An 18598-nucleotide genomic window follows, 5' to 3' on the forward strand; every position below is an offset into this window, starting at 1 on the left:
TTCAGCATTACACAAACAAAGGCGCCCGAGTCGGGAACTCGAGTAAATTAGCGGATTCCAATAGCAATCTCAACAATTAGATGTCAACACCAACATATGCTCAGTAAGCCAAGACGCACCGTAACTGCTAGCCCCAAATTCGAGATGAGGAAAACGAGATGAGAGACAAGGGTTCAGCCCCAGACTCAGGGCCTTCTCCATTATTCCCTTGGGGGAAGATACGATCCATTCGATTCACTTCGCCCTTTGTAGACCAGACCCTCCATAATGGACCCTGGAGCAGTGCAGTGCCACAGTAGCTTAGGTAGCGACCCCAGTCCCAACCCTCTTCTATTGGGTGATCTGACCAACCATGAGCCCGATTTCGGGAGCAAATATCCACTTGGTAGCCACTACGTCACTCGGGCCCCGGACGCACTTTCCCCTCCATTTGGATTTGGGTACGAAGGAAGGGAAGGGAAAGAAGGTCTCGCCCGCCTGTTCTCAATCAGAATCAAACAATCTCAGAGCTAGCCGCGCTTGCATGTACCGGCGTCAGCTTCCATGGAGGGGGGAAAGACCCATCTGGAATACTCCCCCAACTTTACTCTCTACTTGCTGCGAATAAGCCGAACCTTAGACTTGACCCTGGTCAATTATTTACTGCCACCATCTTGCCCAAGGTCCTCCTCGATTCTCATCTCTCCGTTACTGCTAATCCGCCGGTCTCGCTCGTCTTCATGTCGTCGCCCCTCCTCCAACGTTGACCTAGAAGAACGCCTCTTGCCTAAACCGGCAACGGCGATCTCTCATCACCAACTGGCTCTCTCTGCTCCCCTGTTTTAGAGCTGATCAACCCCCAATTCGTCCTCGTTCTTCACTCACAAACTACTAACACTGTCCGTCCGTCTTTATCAACCCCTTGATCCCCCCGTTTCTATCCCGTCTTTCTAAACTTTTTCTCTTCTTCTTTCCCTTTCTTCTCCTTTACTCATTCTTTGAACTCTTCTTTGTTCTCAACTCTACAAGCCACCCCGCAGTCCGCAAATCATCTAAAACACTATCATCCCCCACACCGGATTCACGTGTAACGCTGTTTGTGCCATCGTCGAACCACTCTGGCGCCACTGCTACGCGTATCTCCCCATATCTCACCGTTACCAAAACTATAACTACCAACGACGAAAGTCGTTCATTAGTTGCCCATCATGTCCGCAGACACTGCTCCCCCCAACGGTAACAACGGCGAAATGTATACACGCAACAGACGAGGATCAATCACTCAGGCCGCTCTGACCAATCTCTTCCAGAGGGGAAATTCTATTTCCAACGGCAACGGTTTTCCTGGTCAGTCTTCTGGCCCCATCGACACTGGCCGTCGACGCCTTTCTGTGACCACTCTTGGTCTCTCGGGCAATTCACCCACAAACACATCTTCTTTCGTTCGTCGAGGAAGCGTGTCGACCAATTCGAACAATTCTGACTCCATTGATGAGAGCGCTATCGAAGATGACGACATGTACTCCAAGACTGCGCCTAATACACCATTTGTCCGACGGATGAGCTTCGGCCCTGCCAGCATGCGTAACATACGTCCTAATGGTAGTCCTGGAAATGGTAATAGCCCATCCTCTCCTCCTGCTTCTCAAAATGGGCGCCCCGTCCCAGCTGGGCGGAAGGCTTCTCTCGTAGGCTCCCCTAGTCAAGGGACAAGCCTTGCGGCAGCTTTGTCTGCTGGACGTCGCCCAAGCCTCGCTTCTTCTGTTCCACAGGCAAGCAACATCAAACATACAAGAGCCCCATCTGACAATTATGTTTTGCGCCCAGACCAGCAAGGTTTCAACTGGTCCGAGCAGCTTAGGTCTCGTGCCGAGAGTTCCGTCATAGGTGCTCCTCGCGCTTCCTTCTCGCTCGCCTCCTCTTCTCCGCCACGAGGCTCTATCCACGATCGGGCAAAGTCCGTTTCCGAGATGCCTCAGCCTCCGGCCCAAGCTTCTTCCATCAAGCAGCAGCCCAGGCAGCCTGAGCGGCCCAAGCCTGATGCTTTCCAGGAGAGAATTCTGAAGGGTGACTTTTACATGGACTGAGTGAGCAGCACCTCAGATGCCAATACACCCAGATATGATGACGATGATGATGATGACACCAACAATTACGACCCGCCCACCTTACCACAACTGTCCGACAATCTTGTATCCGTTTGATCCCTTGCATCTGTCGGATGTACTACGCAGTTTTGTTCCTAATATGGTTACCATATCCAGCCAATTTCCTTTGAAGGAGATCTCTCGCTAAACACATGGCTGGAATTTAATTCTTTTTATGTGTTTTGCAAGCAAGTCTTTTTTGAGTCGGATTGTTTTAGGCAAGCGCGAAGCCAAACGCAAAACATGCAAGCTGCATCGAATTCACCAGGGGCGCACAGGGAGTGGTCAAGGTTGATACGATACAGGACGCTGAAAGTTCGGCAGAAGAGGATATTTCTAATTAAGATAAACCACAACAATAGCGAGCATGGGGAGTTTTTGGACTTTTTTGAAGTTGCTGGCGTTATGGGTTCCATGTATGAGCACAGTGATGCCATACATGTGTAACAACTGGCAATTATGTGGTGGAGCGGTGCATAGAGTAGCAACACGTCGGAGATCCCTTAAAGCGAAGGCAAGTCGGGGGGTATGGTACACACTGCTGCTGGTGATGGCTTCATAATTTTGGACTGAAACTCGACAGGACGGAATGGGAGTTGGAACGGAACATGGCAGGGATTTCGGTGCCGAGGATCAAGTAGGCCACTAGAATGAATGGGAATTGGTCGTTGCTACCGTTGATTTTCGTTACGGTTGGCCATTGTCGTTGTGAAGGAGATATCAAATTGATACTCAGGAGTTACTGCATTAGCTACTAAGGTACCTACAGAATAGTTATAATACCCAAAATAAGGCATCACCCTGGAAGGTTACATTGTTTCAACTATCTCGAGAAACATGGCGCGGTGATCGTACGTTCCTGAACTCCAGTCTTGCATGCTTGAACTCGACACGTAATAAAGCAGGTCGGTGTCGTCTCATTTTGTCGTGTTCCTTGGCAAGTCAATGGGCAACTGGCGCGAGGCTTCCAAGCCGCATGATGCACTACGACAAGGAGCTCCGCCCATGCAGATCGTAGTCGTAGCCGTGGGTTACTTGCATACCGGAGGCCGGAGAGCGTATTCCGCTAAACGGCAGTTGAAGATGCAGTCACATGGACCCATTTCTCGACGAGTTGTTCACATAGTTATAAGACATTATATTAATGCTTTGAAGGTTGTGTGGGCCTAGCATTATCGTAAGTCAAAGCTTGGTGGGCAGACCATGAAGATATGACACATTTGATATCTACTGAAAGGTCATTTTAACTGGGAAACAAGAAAGGGGTGTCAGTATATGGACCCATTCCATCGCAGACTTCTTGTCATCAAGGTGCATCCAAGCAGGATAGACATGGCATGCTATATCACTTTCAAGTACCTCCAATGTTCTTCATTGTTTGTCGTCTAAAATGCAGAGGCTTTCAATATTAATAAAAGGGAGTAGTGGTCTTGACAGAAGTACCCCAGAAGCCATGATATCTTGACCAGGCTGCCAGGCTACTCATGAGTGCTATATGTGCCGATATTCCACCTACTGTAGCCCCATCCGAGAGACTCGGATGGCTATAGTGAGTTTCTTGTTTTCATCAGGCTAACTTCCTAATTTGAGGATAGAGACTTATGGGTACCAGATGATGCTAATCCCCTCTTGTTGTATCATACCTATTATTTCGGCGCAAAATGTCGTCCTTTCTCGTCATCACAAATATTATCATACGGTGCTTGCCCTTAGTTGTAAGTAAGTAGGGTCTTTTACATGATCGTGTGTATATTTTCTTGTATCTAGAATCTTGTATAATAAATCTAGACCGTTCTTATAGCTTTGACTCATCTACCTCCTTGTCCTCACCAAAGATGTTAAGGAATGAAATGTGCACCTCGTCAGTCAAATCACTCGCTTGTAGACTGCGGCCCTTTTTAGAGAAGGCTAAGCGGGAGCACTCCTAAAACTATTGTTAGAATTTCCATCGATATTTCGAGTAAAGAATGCGATCTCGAGGGATGAATGGGTTTACTTACTCTTGTGATAGCAGAGCCACCGAAAGCAGCCAAGCCGACCAACTCATGCTCGTCGATAGGGTCCTTGCCCACATCCCAAAGACGCTCCATGTAGGCGTTCCTCCATCCAAGGAATGTAGCAATAGATCCAGTCAAGGTATCTCCCTGCCCGCCGCTTCTCTTCTTACCACCCTCGAGATCAACTGTTAATGTTGTCTCGCCATTGGAAATGTAGTCCTTTGCACCCTTCTGGACGACTGTCACACCTTTCAGGGTCTTGGCCAAAGCCTCGACACGAGCAGTCTCGGGTGCATCATCATCGACCTTGACCTTGAGTGCATCGCACAGTTTGCCAAATTCGACAACGTTGGGTGTCAGGACAGCGCCGATGTAGCCGCTGATGAGTTCCGGTTGCTTGTGAATGATTGCCAGAGCATCCGCGTCCAATACTAGAGGAAGTCCATGGTCGCGAGCAGCACGGATTACAAGGGAGACGGTTTCATGCATCAGTGGGTCACGACCCAGACCAGGTCCAATAACGAGGACGTGAAGTCGGGGAAGCAGGTCCTTGATTTGAGAAGCGATGTGCTCAGCGCTGGATTCGTGTTCCTTGGACGCATTCCAGGCTGCAGGCTCATGTTCCTTCTTGGCGTTTTCACTCTGGCGCATCAAAGGGTGCACCATGAGGTTTGGTGAGTACGACTTGATGACAGTTGCGGCGGCGGGCGTGCAAATGACATGGGACTAGAGCTGTTAGTTTGTGATCGATATTCACATTCAATAAGAGAGCCATACCAAATCAGCTCCCAATCTTGCGCTCGCCATGGCTGAAAAGTATGGCGCGCCTGTGTAATTCTCACTTCCACCGATGACTGCGACTCTGCCGAGCTGGCCTGTTCGTCGCATCAGTCTCATGAATTGTCTATGATGAGTGTTTTCTGGTAAGACAAACCTTTGTGAAACTTCTCCAGCATTGGCGGGATCATTCGCTGCACCTTTGAGATAACATCTCTTGTAGCAGCAGACATTTTGGGACCGGAATCGTGAGTTGACATGGCAGAAGTAATGGTGTGATTGCAATGATGAGGTTGAGGTTGTTGGCGGTTTGCGCGGGGTTTGTCAAATCAGGTGAGGGTTGACAGATGGTTCTTCAAGAAAATAATTCAGAAGATGAACGAAACGTGAAAGGATTGAGTCTATAAAATTATAGATTTTCGAACTTGGTAGAACTGGATTCCAATCGATCGATGCAAATAAATCGATGAGGTATTGTCTGCACGGCGTTACCAGTAATGATGTCACAGCTTCAACCTCCACGTTTTTGAGCCTCATTTTATCAAGCTCAACAACGCTCATTTCACCCGCATCTGAAGACTTCAAATGCCTTCAAGTTCTGAGATATCTCTTTCAGTCAAGACTCAATTTCCCAAGTGCTCAGTTCTTAACCCATCCCCACGGAGAGTCATCGCGGTCGTAAAAAACATCACTCTGTTGTGACAGTGTTTCCTAAGAAGTGTTTCTGTAGCAGATGAATAAGGAGAAAGCTAAAAGTAAAACACAAAGTATATTGTCATTGATAAGTAAGATATTCCTGTATCTGTCAAAAAGATAGTATAAAATATTCAATTTGCCTCAACTCCTTAAATAGTACTCCTTCTTGTACCCTAGATTCAGCCGTGAAGTGAAATCAAAGTCATTAATCATCACACAGATTCGTAAGTCTTCTCCCGTATAATTCCAGATATTCCATATCATCGATAGTATTCACGCTCGCGATCCGTAATGCGAAGTCGCATACGATCATCCTCAATCATGCGTCTAGGTGGTGATGGAGGGGAATATTGCTGACGTCGAGCTCCCTCAACATAGCGGTAGGTCTCGTAGCGCGGTTCGACTTGAACAGGCACTGGAACAGGGACAAATCTCTCGCGCTCGATGACACGCTCTCGGTCGTGGTCATACGAAGAGTGACGGCTGTGATGGCTGTGGCTGCTTCGAGAGCGAGACTTGGGCTTCTTCTTCTTCTTGTGATGCGGCTCGACATCTACAGCGATAACCTCGATAGGCTCCTCGGGAGGCGGAGAGCAAGGTCTTGGCTCCTCGATTACAGGAGGAGGCGATGGCTTAGGCACGGGCTTAGGCTTGGGCTTTTCGACTGGTGGAGGCGGAGGAGGAGGCGGCGAACAAGGCACCTCAATAACCGGTGGAGGCGGCGGCGGCGGGTAAAACTGTGGTGGAGGAGGTGGTGGCAGTGGAGGCCTGTAGATGACAGGCGGAGGAGGAGGAGGAGAAGGTTCCCTTGGTGGAGGAGGCACAATTCGGGTTACGCGATGGCTAACTATGGCGTAGTCCTCCTCTGGATGCTGAATGTAAAGTCGCTTCTTCTCGTATGGTTTGGTGACTATTGAGATGACGTCAGTGACGGTTGACTTTGCGATACGGAATACAAGGCAAGATGCAGCACAGCACAGCATAATACAAGGAGAAAAACATACCCATTTTGACGGTTGAGATAGTTGAAATGCAGTTACCCGCAATAAGATGAACAAAGAAGCTAAAAGGTGATGGATGGGGGAACGATCAGTTGATGATCACTGTGGGGGTGATGCGCTGTAGCTGTTGCGGTAACCGTAACAGTAACCGTATGTGTCCAGGTAACGATGGGTTAAAGTGAGTGGATGGATGGAAGTTGACAGTTAACGGGCGGGTTAAAGGGAACGGCGGTATTAAGTATGAACTGAAATGCGAGTGATTGGGCTGCAACAAGTAATTGAGTTAAGAAGGAAAGGAAGAAGGAGAGAGAGGCATTAAGCTTCCATGGTTTGTTCTAGCCAAGCTGTATACCCAACCAATACCCAAAGTCTAAGCCACCAGCCATCAGTCATTCAAGTTCACAGCCACTAACAATTATTCCACCTTGGAAGTACAAGATGCATCCATACAAAATACTCCAAGGTTGGGTTGGTCACAGGATCATGACGTCGCACATGCGCAACTCTAATGTGCGTCAGCCCCCGCCTTCGTAGTCATCCCACAATAAGAAACCAGCTTTCTGCTCGTTAGTGGGCAGGGGCTGAAAAGGAATGGCCCATCTGTCCGTGTTCTAGACCCCTAGACCCTGAAAAGGAAAGGAAAAGAAAAAGATAACAGCTCAAGCGATGCAGGGCTAAGCTTGTCTCGTTGGGCTGGCCGTTGGCAGAAACGTTGTAGAACCTTGGTCCAAGACTTGCAGTGTTGTCTTGTGTCGAAGAACAAAGAAAATTCTATCCGCAGCCTTGCTTAAGCGAGGTGGGATTGGGGTTCGGTCATGAAGAATGTCTTGAAAATACAATACGACTCCTCCAATAACACCCCAGCGGCATATTCCAAGGTCAAAGCACTATGCATAGGTATCCAAGGCCAGAAACCTTCAAATCACAAAAATCTTGGACCTGCCGACGCCGGTCATCTGACTCGGAGCTCCGTTACTCGGGTTAAGTGGGTCCTCGTCCCGGCTCACTGCCGGCGTTTGTCTTCGACAATCCCGCGTTCACGGAGCCGAGGAACTTATCGATTCAAGGATCAGTCCAGATTCTCGGCTTCCCAGTGTCGCGTTGCCATAATTTTACTTAGCGGCTTGTCATGGCGATCACCACTTCCACCGCCTCTCCTGAAACCGGCTTAAGCACTATGGACCCCTGAACAATTGCTGATGTTCAGGGGTGATAAGACCCTCCGTTCGCTGGGGTTGTAGATACAATACCATGTTGACGATAACCTAAGTTTAACCTGAAAAGGCTTTTGATGCTGACGGCAAACTTGTCAAACTCGTATCGAGGCCACTAGCGGGTTCCTGTGGGAGTTGCTCTGTCTGCAGAGAACTTCTATTTCATGCAGACCTGATTCAGGTTATTCTTGTCAACAATAGTTACGGCGAATGCTGCATCGGCAGGTGACTTGCCGCGAATAGCATCGAACATTCAAGTGTGATGTGTTTGGTCCAGCTGGGAGTTGAGTGACGATCATACATTGAGTCGATCATCCTCATTTCGTGTTTCAAAAGACGTCAGACGACAAGAAACTCTCGATTTCATAACATCGGAATTCGCGATCCGACGTTTACCGCTCGGGTTTATGTCTTCAAGAGGTATAATATCTGCTGTATGCATTGCAAAGGCAAATACTTCTAACTATATCGCCCTCAAACCCCATCATCATTGACGTCTATGGGGAACGTGAGGTGTTAGTCAGTGTATCAGAATAAGGGATGATACTCTTCCTAAACGGGGAACCAAGATTTATCGTACGATTTTTTTTATAAGATACCCTAAAGCCCAGCAGATACTGGGATAAGTTTGGGCAATTTCGACAGTCCCGAGGTTTCCTGTCGGGCTTTTGAGATAGTGAAACACTAATGTTGAATCGTATCTCAATATAGTTCACGCGGAGACTATTCTCCAGGATTGAAGATATCAAATCGGCAGAACGATCCAAACCTGAATCGCCATCGAAACAGATCAAGCATCTCTTGTCCACATTCGGACGCTATCCAAGCTTTCATGGAGCTCAAGACGCGACATAGTTAGTTACTGTCTGTCCTCAACCTTACCCTGTAACGGGTAAGCCCGCCGCAGAATAAGGGTTCTTCACAGCATCCGAGCTTAGGGACTAACAAAAGGGAACTTTACTGACGCGAGTAATACCTAGCTAGCTACTACTCGCGCGCTAGTAGAGAAAGAAACGTGGAGTATTTCGTGCATTTTTGCGGGCGGAGTCGCGATGATCAAAATCAACCGCGTGTAACTCAAGGTTGCAATACGTGGTGGGGGGATTTCTATCATGACACACTTGTTTGGTTCTTCATGATGGCGGAAGAATACGCATAGTTACAGAAGGCTTGCACGCTTTGGCATGGATGATTAATTCCACGAACAAATATGTGAGGACCGGGTTCATGAACGATAGTGGCTCTTGAAGATCCTCTCGTTATCTTTATCACATATGTATGAGTATCACACCGCTTTTGTTAACCCTGATCTGATTGTCAAGTTGAGCGTCGGCTATCTGTAGATGTAGAGAAGACTTGCAATCGTTGATCGAGATTTAAAGTCATGTTTAAACCTCATCCTCAAGATCCACCCCATTGATGGCTAGATCCCTAGTCACATAACCTTAGGAGCTTTATGCTTAGTTTAGGATGCAGCCACGATGTTGGCCTAACTTTTGTAAATCAACTACAATGGCAGGCTCAGGTCTGTACTGGTAAACCACCTATTATCTATGGGCATCGGGAACGTTCACCAGCAGCTGGAAAAAACTGCAATTCCCGTCTTCGGGTGTCCTTTTTCGTGACGAAAAGCCCATCTGGAACATTGTCTTGACACATACAGCCAGCTCTTGACGCAAGGATCGTACATGTACCAATGACAGAGATCCAGGAACACAGATCCTGCTCTCGTTTCTAAGCCTTGCCGCGCAGTCACAATCCGACCACACGGAAGAATTTGGTGGTTTTTCTGGTACTTCACTACTTGCGAGACATGCTTCCGTGGCGACCGCTGACGGATGTGTCTCGGTGCAAAGCTGCAAGGAAGAGGAGAAAGGCATGTGTTGAAGATGTTGCTCTGCCACTATTGCCTGTGCCTAGTGAATTTATTCCCGTGATTGACGGATTGCGGTGCAGCAAGAAAAGCGAGCAAGGGCAGGTTTGTTGAGAATACCCTTTCTCTTGCATATGCAGCTTGGCATTTGCCCCGGATGTGATGCTTTCAGAGTGGCTTGCAGTTGATCTATCAAGTGGCTGCCGTGTTTGTATGTATGTACGCGCACAGACATGTACGTAGAATGTGTACAAGGGCACATTGCTATTGTGGTATTATGCGGACGACGGGATTGTCTTTGCCTTTGCCAAATGTCTTGATTTCTACAATGTCACAAGCCATCTCATCCCGAAGCGCCTTGTGTTTCTCATTGCGATCCTAAACAAAGCCGACATATGCGGAGTCTTGTGATCTGAAGCTCGTTCTGTGTCATGTCATCCCTCAAATAACTGGGTCAGTGCTTGGGTTCTGCTCTGGGCGGTTAGACGTGGGAAGCTGATTTGATTGATGACCTTAGTACGTTGACCAGGGTTCAGAATGGATCTCCGGAGTTCGGGCCACTCGAGATGGCCAGATTGTACCTGCATGATGCCGATACATACTACATACGCAATTCTGATATAGGACACAGGCACATGTTATGCTTTTCTTGTTACGCGACCTTCTCTTTTTGGGGACCTCAAAATGCAAGCGAAATGTAGAGCGATGGATGAGATACTGCGAAACGTGGAAGACTATGACTTGTAAGAAACTCACCAAAACAAGTACAATGAAGGAAGGATTGTTGTTGAGCTAGACAAAGTGGGCATTTGTTCTTTGTTGCATTCTATTCCAAATGATATCCATATTTCTTTCTTTTCTTTTTCTGGCTTGACCAAGTTTCATTTGTGTTCTTTTCTGGAGTCAAAGGGGACCCAGCACATGGCAGAAATACTCCGGCCATCTATCTGATGACCCCTTCACGATTGCTACATGACAGTCTATAGCGGTTAGACCCAACAACCCTTGCACACCAAACCCTGCAGTGGATTGTTTGGCCGTTCTGAATCAGGCGTGGGATAGCCCATTGCGGCTCTCATTGGGAGGGGGATCCTCGACGCTTTCAAGGGGCCCCCCTGCCCTTGTATTGAAGGAGTCCACCTGCGGCTTGGCCAGTTTGTTGCGAGCTGACAATGAGTGGCTTTGAGGGAAGACGAGTAATTTATCAGACAGCTGGTCCGAATTTGCAACAAAGAGGTCAACAATGAATCAGTGCGGAAACAAGATATACGAAGTCGCAGTAGCAAGGTACATCTGAAACAGAATCGAAATCATTGAATTTTCCTGATATTAAAGTAATCAAATATCCTCAATCCAATGGTAGGTTATGGTAACAGCGCTGCAACATTACATCCATTGCGCCAAAGTAGACAAAGATGATCGCTCAAGATAGTGTGCCTCTGATCTCAATCCCTTCCGCGGAGGCTTGAGCAAGGACCAGAAATCAACCACTTTTACCCCTGACTAAAAAGCTAGGTCACGCGTGAACCTAAGCTTCAGCACTAAAATAAAACGTTTAAAAAGAAAGAGGCCTTTGTCCACGTTGAGCAAGAAATAAGTAAAGTAAAAAGTAAACTCTCGCAACGTCCCGTAGTCCCCGTGGCAGTTTACGTTCCAGTCGCGTTGCAGAGTGAATCCCAAATAAAGCATCTCTTTAGACTACTGGAATGGAGTTAAAATTCTAGACCTTTACGGCCCGTTTCTGTTTGAAACGACGACATCTCCAGAGTTGAAGTTTCGTTTAATTCTAGGCTGCCCATCTTTTTGACATGCAAAAAACCAAATGCCCGGTTCCCATTATCAAGTTATGACAGATTATGACGATGCGGAATCGATGATATTAACAAGTTATTCCCCGCAGTAGCCGCCCGTCATTCAAACCTTGCAATGTGAGACCCCGAGTCAAGCAGGGTCAGGCACAAAATTAATTGCTGTGGGCAACTGCTGTAATGGTAAAGTGGACGCTTGAGTGGCGTCTTCTAGTCGAGTGCGATTAACGATTTTCCAGTGGGTAGGCTAAGCAGGGCGGAAGCCTCGTTTGGCATTAGTGGCATTAATGCAAAAAGCTGACCTGGATCCTGGAATTGTTGTTGCAGTAGGCTCACGGGTGAAGAATCAAGCCAAGTCAAGTCAGACTATTACCCCTTACTTCTTCCCGTCAAATGTCGCTTTGTCTGGTCAGTCGTGGAGTCATCTGAATGTGCCATGTGGCTGCTGGCAATATTATCGATATAGCTGCTGTTCACATGTATCACATCACCACTATAGGCGCCTTGCAATACAACCAGAGTGATGGATGTTTGCAAGACCGACCACCCATCTGTCGTGTCAAAGGAAGAAGGGTCCCTCAATCCTTGCTAAATGGTCTGTAGCCTACCAGCAAGTATCTTTCGGCGGAGACACCTCCGTAGCAGGTAGCACTCGCACTTTATGGTTGATGTATCCATCCATTTCTCAGTCAGTATCCATCGGGCGAAAAAAAGACCTGGCTCCATCGTGTCAGTTTCAATATGAACGAATGTTTGTTTGAACCAGCTTTGCTTTTGCTTGAAACAGGATTCCATCGTTGGTGGTTCCAAAATGGTCATGGGAAAGAAAAGAGAGTTCGTATTATTAGAAATCACTTGATGAGATGAGTGACTGATTCAAGCAACGTGATTATAGTGGCCGTTTATTGCCTTCTTTTTTCTTTTCTTCGCCCGCCCCCGGGGCCCCTTTCTAGAATGGGATTCCACGAGGGTGGGCGGCACACCTTAGCACCTTAGCTGCTAACTCTGGTTCCATTAATAAACTACCTAAACTTACCTATCAAATCAGCAAATCTCCCCCCTCAAGAATCCATCCATTAGGAACCACTCACTCCTTTTTTAGTCTCTGCTCTTTCATCCATTCTTTTCTCTCTTTTCTTTTTGTTCCATACATACAAACGGATACTGCCAAAAGCACTCTACTTACTTACATACCTGTCTGTGCTACCCACTCCGAGGTCCCCGCGCCGGCGCATACGCATTATACTGCCTGTACAGTACGTACCGCCGTGGCCGTCGATATTCGCTTCACCAATACCTGGTTCCTCCGCAAACGACATTCCCTGTCAGACTCCATTCCCAAGCCGAACAAAGCAAGGCAAGGCCAGGCAAGGTATCAGGTATCTTGTCGTCCAGGGCAGCCCGGCTTCGCATAGTTATATCGGGCCAGTCTTTTTTTGCGACAGTCGCTTCCCAGTCGCTCGCTTCAAACCTTTTCCAACGGCACTGCATTACACTCCACACACCAAAAGTTGCTCTATTATACCCGTAATCCTTACTTTTTCGACGTTCGTTTCTCGGCCTTGTATAGCGCGCTATAGTCTGCTGTTGTCTCACCCAGTCGTACATACAGCACAGTACCGCACTGCACTGCACTGCACTCTGTTGTAACGCGGTTACAGCTGCATGTAACGTTGGGGCCCGGACTAATTCCCACCGCAGCAACCGGCATCTCGAAACGCCTCACCTCACCAGGCAGGCTCACCTCACCTCACATCAGCGTTCCGTGCCCTGTACGGTACTGCACCCTGACCCATTGGCTGATGCCCTATGGTGCATAACACTGCAAGGTAGCCCGGCGCACCATGCCACAGCTTGCGCTCCAGAGCCAGAGCCAGAGCCAGAGCACCGAAGCTTCTGTTGCTACTCCTGTCAATACCAGATTTTTCGATCGCGCTCGTTCACCTACTGAAATCCCCGTCGATGACAGTCCTACCGTCGGTCGCATCATCCGCACAAGTCCATCTGTGCCCTCACTCTCACTTTCACTCGGTTCCTTGTCCTCGCCAGGTTATAGGTAAGCATTAGCCTACACACTTTCAGAGTCTTCATCCCAACTCCAAACCCTCGCAAGCAATTGCATGCTCTACACTGCTTGGGTCATCTCCACCCACACCCCCCGGCCAGCGCTGCCCCCCCGGCTTCTTCCTGGCCCCTTCATCACTGTCTCTCACAATCTCTCCCCTCATACATCTTTGGTCCTTGGCCCTTCTCGACCAGCAATTATCTTTCCTCCCTACCCCAGGTCAAGTGCTGTACGAGGTTGCCGCTACACCTCAAGCCTTCATACCTCTCATCTCGAACCCAGGAACACCTTGCGCTCTGTCGTGGAACCATTTGCGCCACTTCTCTAACACATTGCGACCACTAGATCTCCTAGACCAGTAATCTCGAGTCCACTTAAAGCCGCTGCCAACTTTCCTTACGAACAAGCGAGTCCCAGTCCGCGAAGCGACGTCTTTCCAAGCCGATCTACACCAACACCAACCTATCGAACCAATACAGAGCCTGACATCTCATCGGGCCTTGTCAAAGAGACCTCGTTCCTTAGCGACTCCTCGGACGAAGGATCACCTGGACCTCTCAGCCCCAGGTTCGTTCCCATGCGGGCAGCAACCAGCGCATCTGCCATCATTGCTCGAAACTTTGCTCGTAAACTGACTTCCACTTAGACAGGGCTACACAGGCAGTCCGAATGGGTTGCGAACCGTCTCTGAGCCTATAACTTCGAAGCCTGGAACAGGCTCAAACTCGCCAGTTTCTCCGGCCATGGCTGGTCCGGTAGCTGCGGCCCAGGCCGAGTCTTCCAGAGGACTAACTCGAAATTCCTCCATCGACTCGGCCATTTCAGCGATCTCAACCAAGTCTGGTACAAACAGCAACACTGATGGCCAGCATGGGCCTTCAGAAATCGCCCACCTAATCAAGACAGCGGGCAGTCCCGAGACCCTAATCCAATATTTGCTAAAGGAGAAGCATTCTCAGTCGCAACAAAATAGCCAGCTATGGCGGTTGGTGGACAAGCAACGGGCCATGATTCTAGGCCTTAACAAGGATCTGGAAAGAGCCCTAAAAGACAAGGAGAAATACAGAAAGAAGCTAAAAGAGGTCATATCACTTCCATCTGCTCCGTTGTCTTCAAATGATGACGCAAAAGAACCCACGACAGCGTCCACTCCGCCGGTACCTCGAGCTGATTTACAACGAGCCAAGGATCAGGCTGTGCCTCCAGAGTCGCCAATTCTCGAAGCCGAAAGCCCAAGGAATTCGCCGATTGACATCTCCATGGCGCCTTATCCCATCACTCCACCAGCAGACCAGCTCAGTGCTCCACATTCGGCTGTGGGTGACCTGTTGAACCCTGCGCATGCCATGCCCAAGCCGCAAGACCATGCTCTGGATAAGTATGACCACGAAGCCGAGGAGCGCGCTGCGGACGACGCACGGAAAGAAAAGTCGGACAAGTTGGAAGAACCAGCCAAAGACATCCCCTACAACGTCGCTATCCCGCCATCGCGTAGCCTTCCAAGCGAGCCACCCAAGATGCCACCACCAAAGCCTCCAGTGACACATCTCCCTACAGTTGCTGTTCTCGAGGCCACTCCTCAGCCTGATGAAGGTCTTTCAAAGTTTCCAGTGCCTCCACCAAGGAAGCCACCACCTGCACCCTTGAAGTTGAACAAGGAACTAAGGACACATCTCAGCCCCTCCCCTGAGGAGGAAGAAACTGAATCCGATTATGACGACATATTGGAAGTTGATGAGATTGTTCTCGATCGCCGTGGACGCCGAAGAACCCGAGAAGAGGATGACCGCGATCGTGAAATCATTGCTATAAAGGAAGCTGCTGCGCGCAGTGCGTCCAAGAAGAGCAAATCCAGCCAGCCTGGATCCCCACGAGACGCAGCCCAGGTCCCTGTACAAGAGTTCGGGACAGCCTCACTGGGAGAGATGCTTAGTGGAACAAAGACTAGGGAAATCCCTGCGCCTTTGTTAAGCCCGGGCCTGCCCGCAAGCCCCCGTCCTACAAACCTCAGTTCGCCGCCTTTGTCCCCAAGATCTATGCCATTCCCAGCAGGTCCTCTCTCTCCACGACCACCTCGCCAACCTATCCCATTACCACCGAATACCCCGTTGGCAACACCCGCGACAAATCTAGCAAGAGCGCCTGAAAACGGCGTTGCGTCTGAAGGTCCTTCGTCCCAAAGACAACAGGCTACGCAGCAGGAAGTTGCCGGCCACGCAGATCAGCCAATCATCAGAATGTCGAGCCCTGGCGAACGAACAGAAGTTTACAAGGGTCTGGTAACAGACGAGTACCCGGACCTCTTGCTGCCACCAAACGCACTGCCCTCTATCAAAATCATGGTTGCGTCTTCCCGCATGAAACCATCTCGAGCGAGCATGATGTCCCTCACGCAACTCGAAGAAGATCCCGTCTTTACTTTGGCTATTATCTCGCGATCTGATAACGGCGAGCTTTGGCGGATCGAGAAAGACTTGGCCTCACTGACAAGACTTGATTCAAGGCTGAAGCAGTGTGCCTCTTACACAGTCAGGGCGCCCGAGCGTTCTCTATTCAGTGGTCATGCGCCGGCCAAGCTCGATGCTCGTAGGACGATCTTGGAGCAGTTCATGGACGACATTCTGGACATCCCCTTTGACACAAAGACAGCCGTCGAGCTTTGTAAATATTTGTCATCTCACGTCCTCCCACCGAACCTGGACGACACGGCATCGTTGGGCGACGCAGGATCGGAAATCACCGGCAACAAGATCGGACCTGATGGACGGCCTCGTCGCAGCGGTTACTTGACCAAGAAGGGCAAGAACTTCGGTGGCTGGAAAGCTAGATACTTCGTCCTAAACGGGCCCTTGTTGAAGTACTTTGAGGTGCCTGGTGGTGCGCATCTGGGAACGATCAAGCTCCAGGGTGCACAGATTGGCAAGCAGAATCAGAACAACGAAAGCCAGTCGCCAGCGTACTCTGCAAATGGTGACGACCTGGATAACCAGTTCCGTCACGCTTTCCTGATCTTGGAACCTAAGAAGAAGGACACGAGCAGCCATTTCAGACACGTCCTTTGCGCAGAAAGCGACAAGGAGCGAGACCTGTGGGTCGAGGCTCTTCTGCAGTGGGTTGATTATCGCGATCCTGAGGACCTTGAGCCACCATTGTCATCGAGAAGTGGCCATCACCATGATCGCCAAACACCAGGTCATGACCACCGTACTGAACATCGTCTCGAGCCTCCCAATTCTGGTAAAGTCCGAAAGGTACCCAGGAAATCTTACCACCACCCATCGGATTCCGATACTTTAGTTGGTGTTCGATACGACTCTACTCAGTTGGGAGATGCACCTCAGCATACTGGTCCTGCGCGACCCAAGACCTCCGGTGGTCTGCCTGAAACCCCGCATGCTCATGGATTTGACAACTTCTCTTCATCACAGAGCAAGCTTATTTCAGGCCCTAGGGACCCTCAGCCCATATCTGACTTGGGTGCTTGGGGGAACAAGCCAAACCTACCGACAGCTGATGAGAAGAAGCAAAGAAAACGAAGTTTCTTTGGATTTGGGCCCAAGGCTCGGTCTTCATCTGAAGGTCAAGATTCCTTGTTTGGCGGCAGTGATGCAAATGCGACACCACCTCAGAACTCTTACCAAGGCCCCGTGCGACAAGCTTTCGGTGCACCCTTGGGAGAAGCCGTTCGATATTGTTCCCCTACGGATGTGAACGTGCCCCTTCCAGCTGTCGTATACCGATGCATTCAGTATCTGGACTCCAAGAACGCTATCCTTGAAGAAGGAATCTTCCGTTTGAGTGGTTCTAACATTGTCATCAAGCAGCTCAAAGAGCGATTCAACACCGAAGGGGACATAAATTTGATCACCGATCGCCAATATTACGATATCCATGCTGTCGCTTCATTACTGAAACTCTATCTGCGAGAACTGCCAACTACAATCTTGACTAGGGATCTGCACATGGAGTTCTTGACGACAATGGAAATCACAGACCACGCGGAAAAGATGTCTGCGTTGGGTGAGCTGGTTCATCGACTTCCCCAGGCTAATGCGACGCTGCTCAAATACCTGATTGGTTTCTTGATCAAGATCATCAATAACGCAGACATCAATAAGATGACTGTCCGCAACGTTGGCATTGTCTTTTCACCAACCCTCAACATCCCGGCGCCCGTTTTCGCAATGTTCCTACAAAACTACGAGGGCATTTTTGGTATCGATCCCGAGGTTTATGAGCTCCCGTCGCCCGTCTCTGAATCAGAAATCCACCAGCGATTTGAGGCGCCACCACGATTTGACGTCCCTGCCCGTCCGTCTACCGCTGGCAGTATATCATCACCTCATGGCCAGATGCGACGAGACGCACAACGATCAACCCCTACCCCTCCTCTTCTCGTCAACAACGTCTCAATGCGGACCTCGCCCCCTTCGAGCGCATCCAGACTCGGTTACGACCCATCAAACAGTGCTTACGATGGTGGCTACAGGCCGCCTTCGGCCAACGACAGGCGTATGTTGCAACCCTCATACGAAGACCTGGGCAGTGCTTCTGCATCATATGATCAAAATACGATGTCAACGAGCAGACGTCGCGAGAGTTCCATTTTCATGGGTGGCATGATGGGCCCCCAGCACCAGGGATCAAAGAGCCGTTTGAGAGAGGAAACACGTTTCTAAACTGTATATGTGCTTGGCCTTTTACCTGTTTTGTTATTGCCACATACCCACTCGTTTCGACATGCGATGATACCATACATACCATATACCAAACGTTACCACACTATTTTATGACGATTTATACTTTAATACCTTGCATATCGGAGTTACTTAATTATTCTTTACGGCGGATTTACTCTTTTCTTGATTTACTAGCATCACTACAAACGTGGACTCTTGGTTCGAAAGGGTTAAAGACAACTGCCAGATGGAAGGAAATCGAGACAGGCTAGTCTGTATGAGAGACGGGTTGAATAAACTTGAAGGATTGCAAGTGGAATGAGTAGCGTCGATGTGGGCTCCAACATGGTGCTTTTTTCTAC

The 18598-nt window shown here is 49.1% G+C and overlaps 5 protein-coding genes across 5 annotated transcripts; 2 read left to right on the top strand and 3 right to left on the bottom strand.

Moving 5' to 3' along the window:
• The first annotated feature begins 961 nt into the window (after nucleotides 1–961).
• Nucleotides 962–2937, top strand: FGSG_01068 (uncharacterized protein). The gene is made up of 2 exons (XM_011318524.1): nucleotides 962–1596; nucleotides 1807–2937. Exons 1-2 carry the CDS (start codon nucleotides 1188–1190, stop codon nucleotides 2064–2066), a joined length of 669 nt encoding a protein of 222 aa, XP_011316826.1. The 5' UTR covers nucleotides 962–1187; the 3' UTR covers nucleotides 2067–2937.
• Nucleotides 2938–3921: 984 nt separating this feature from the next.
• On the bottom strand, nucleotides 3922–5336 carry FGSG_01069 (uncharacterized protein; the record flags this gene model as incomplete). Its single annotated transcript, XM_011318525.1, has 4 exons — nucleotides 5058–5336; nucleotides 4901–4998; nucleotides 4127–4849; nucleotides 3922–4050 (listed from the first exon to the last, which is right to left on the bottom strand). The coding sequence occupies exons 1-4, from the start codon at nucleotides 5131–5133 to the stop codon at nucleotides 3922–3924; spliced, it is 1026 nt and encodes a 341-aa protein (XP_011316827.1). The 5' UTR covers nucleotides 5134–5336.
• A 320-nt stretch (nucleotides 5337–5656) lies between these two features.
• On the bottom strand, nucleotides 5657–6780 carry FGSG_01070 (uncharacterized protein). The gene is made up of 2 exons (XM_011318526.1): nucleotides 6601–6780; nucleotides 5657–6506 (listed from the first exon to the last, which is right to left on the bottom strand). The coding sequence occupies exons 1-2, from the start codon at nucleotides 6602–6604 to the stop codon at nucleotides 5857–5859; spliced, it is 654 nt and encodes a 217-aa protein (XP_011316828.1). The 5' UTR covers nucleotides 6605–6780; the 3' UTR covers nucleotides 5657–5856.
• Nucleotides 6781–9358: 2578 nt separating this feature from the next.
• On the bottom strand, nucleotides 9359–9691 carry FGSG_11889 (uncharacterized protein; the record flags this gene model as incomplete). The annotated part of the gene is made up of 1 exon (XM_011318527.1): nucleotides 9359–9691. The coding sequence occupies one exon, from the start codon at nucleotides 9689–9691 to the stop codon at nucleotides 9359–9361; it is 333 nt and encodes a 110-aa protein (XP_011316829.1).
• A 3645-nt stretch (nucleotides 9692–13336) lies between these two features.
• Nucleotides 13337–18236, top strand: FGSG_11890 (uncharacterized protein; the record flags this gene model as incomplete). Its single annotated transcript, XM_011318528.1, has 3 exons — nucleotides 13337–13548; nucleotides 13903–14124; nucleotides 14204–18236. 3 exons carry the CDS (start codon nucleotides 13337–13339, stop codon nucleotides 18234–18236), a joined length of 4467 nt encoding a protein of 1488 aa, XP_011316830.1.
• Nucleotides 18237–18598: the final 362 nt, after the last annotated feature.

This window comes from Fusarium graminearum, chromosome 1 (assembly GCF_000240135.3).
Source record: "Fusarium graminearum PH-1 chromosome 1, whole genome shotgun sequence".
Taxonomy (NCBI): Eukaryota; Fungi; Ascomycota; class Sordariomycetes; order Hypocreales; family Nectriaceae; genus Fusarium; species Fusarium graminearum.

Bases quoted from the DNA above. Each gene is read 5' to 3' on its own strand.
- FGSG_01068 (XM_011318524.1), top strand. From the start codon at position 1,188: ATGTCCGCAGACACTGCTCCCCCCAACGGTAACAACGGCGAAATGTAT. The intron at 1,597-1,806 runs GTAATAGCCCAT...TTTTGCGCCCAG, and splicing joins TAATGGTAGTCCTGGAAATG to ACCAGCAAGGTTTCAACTGG.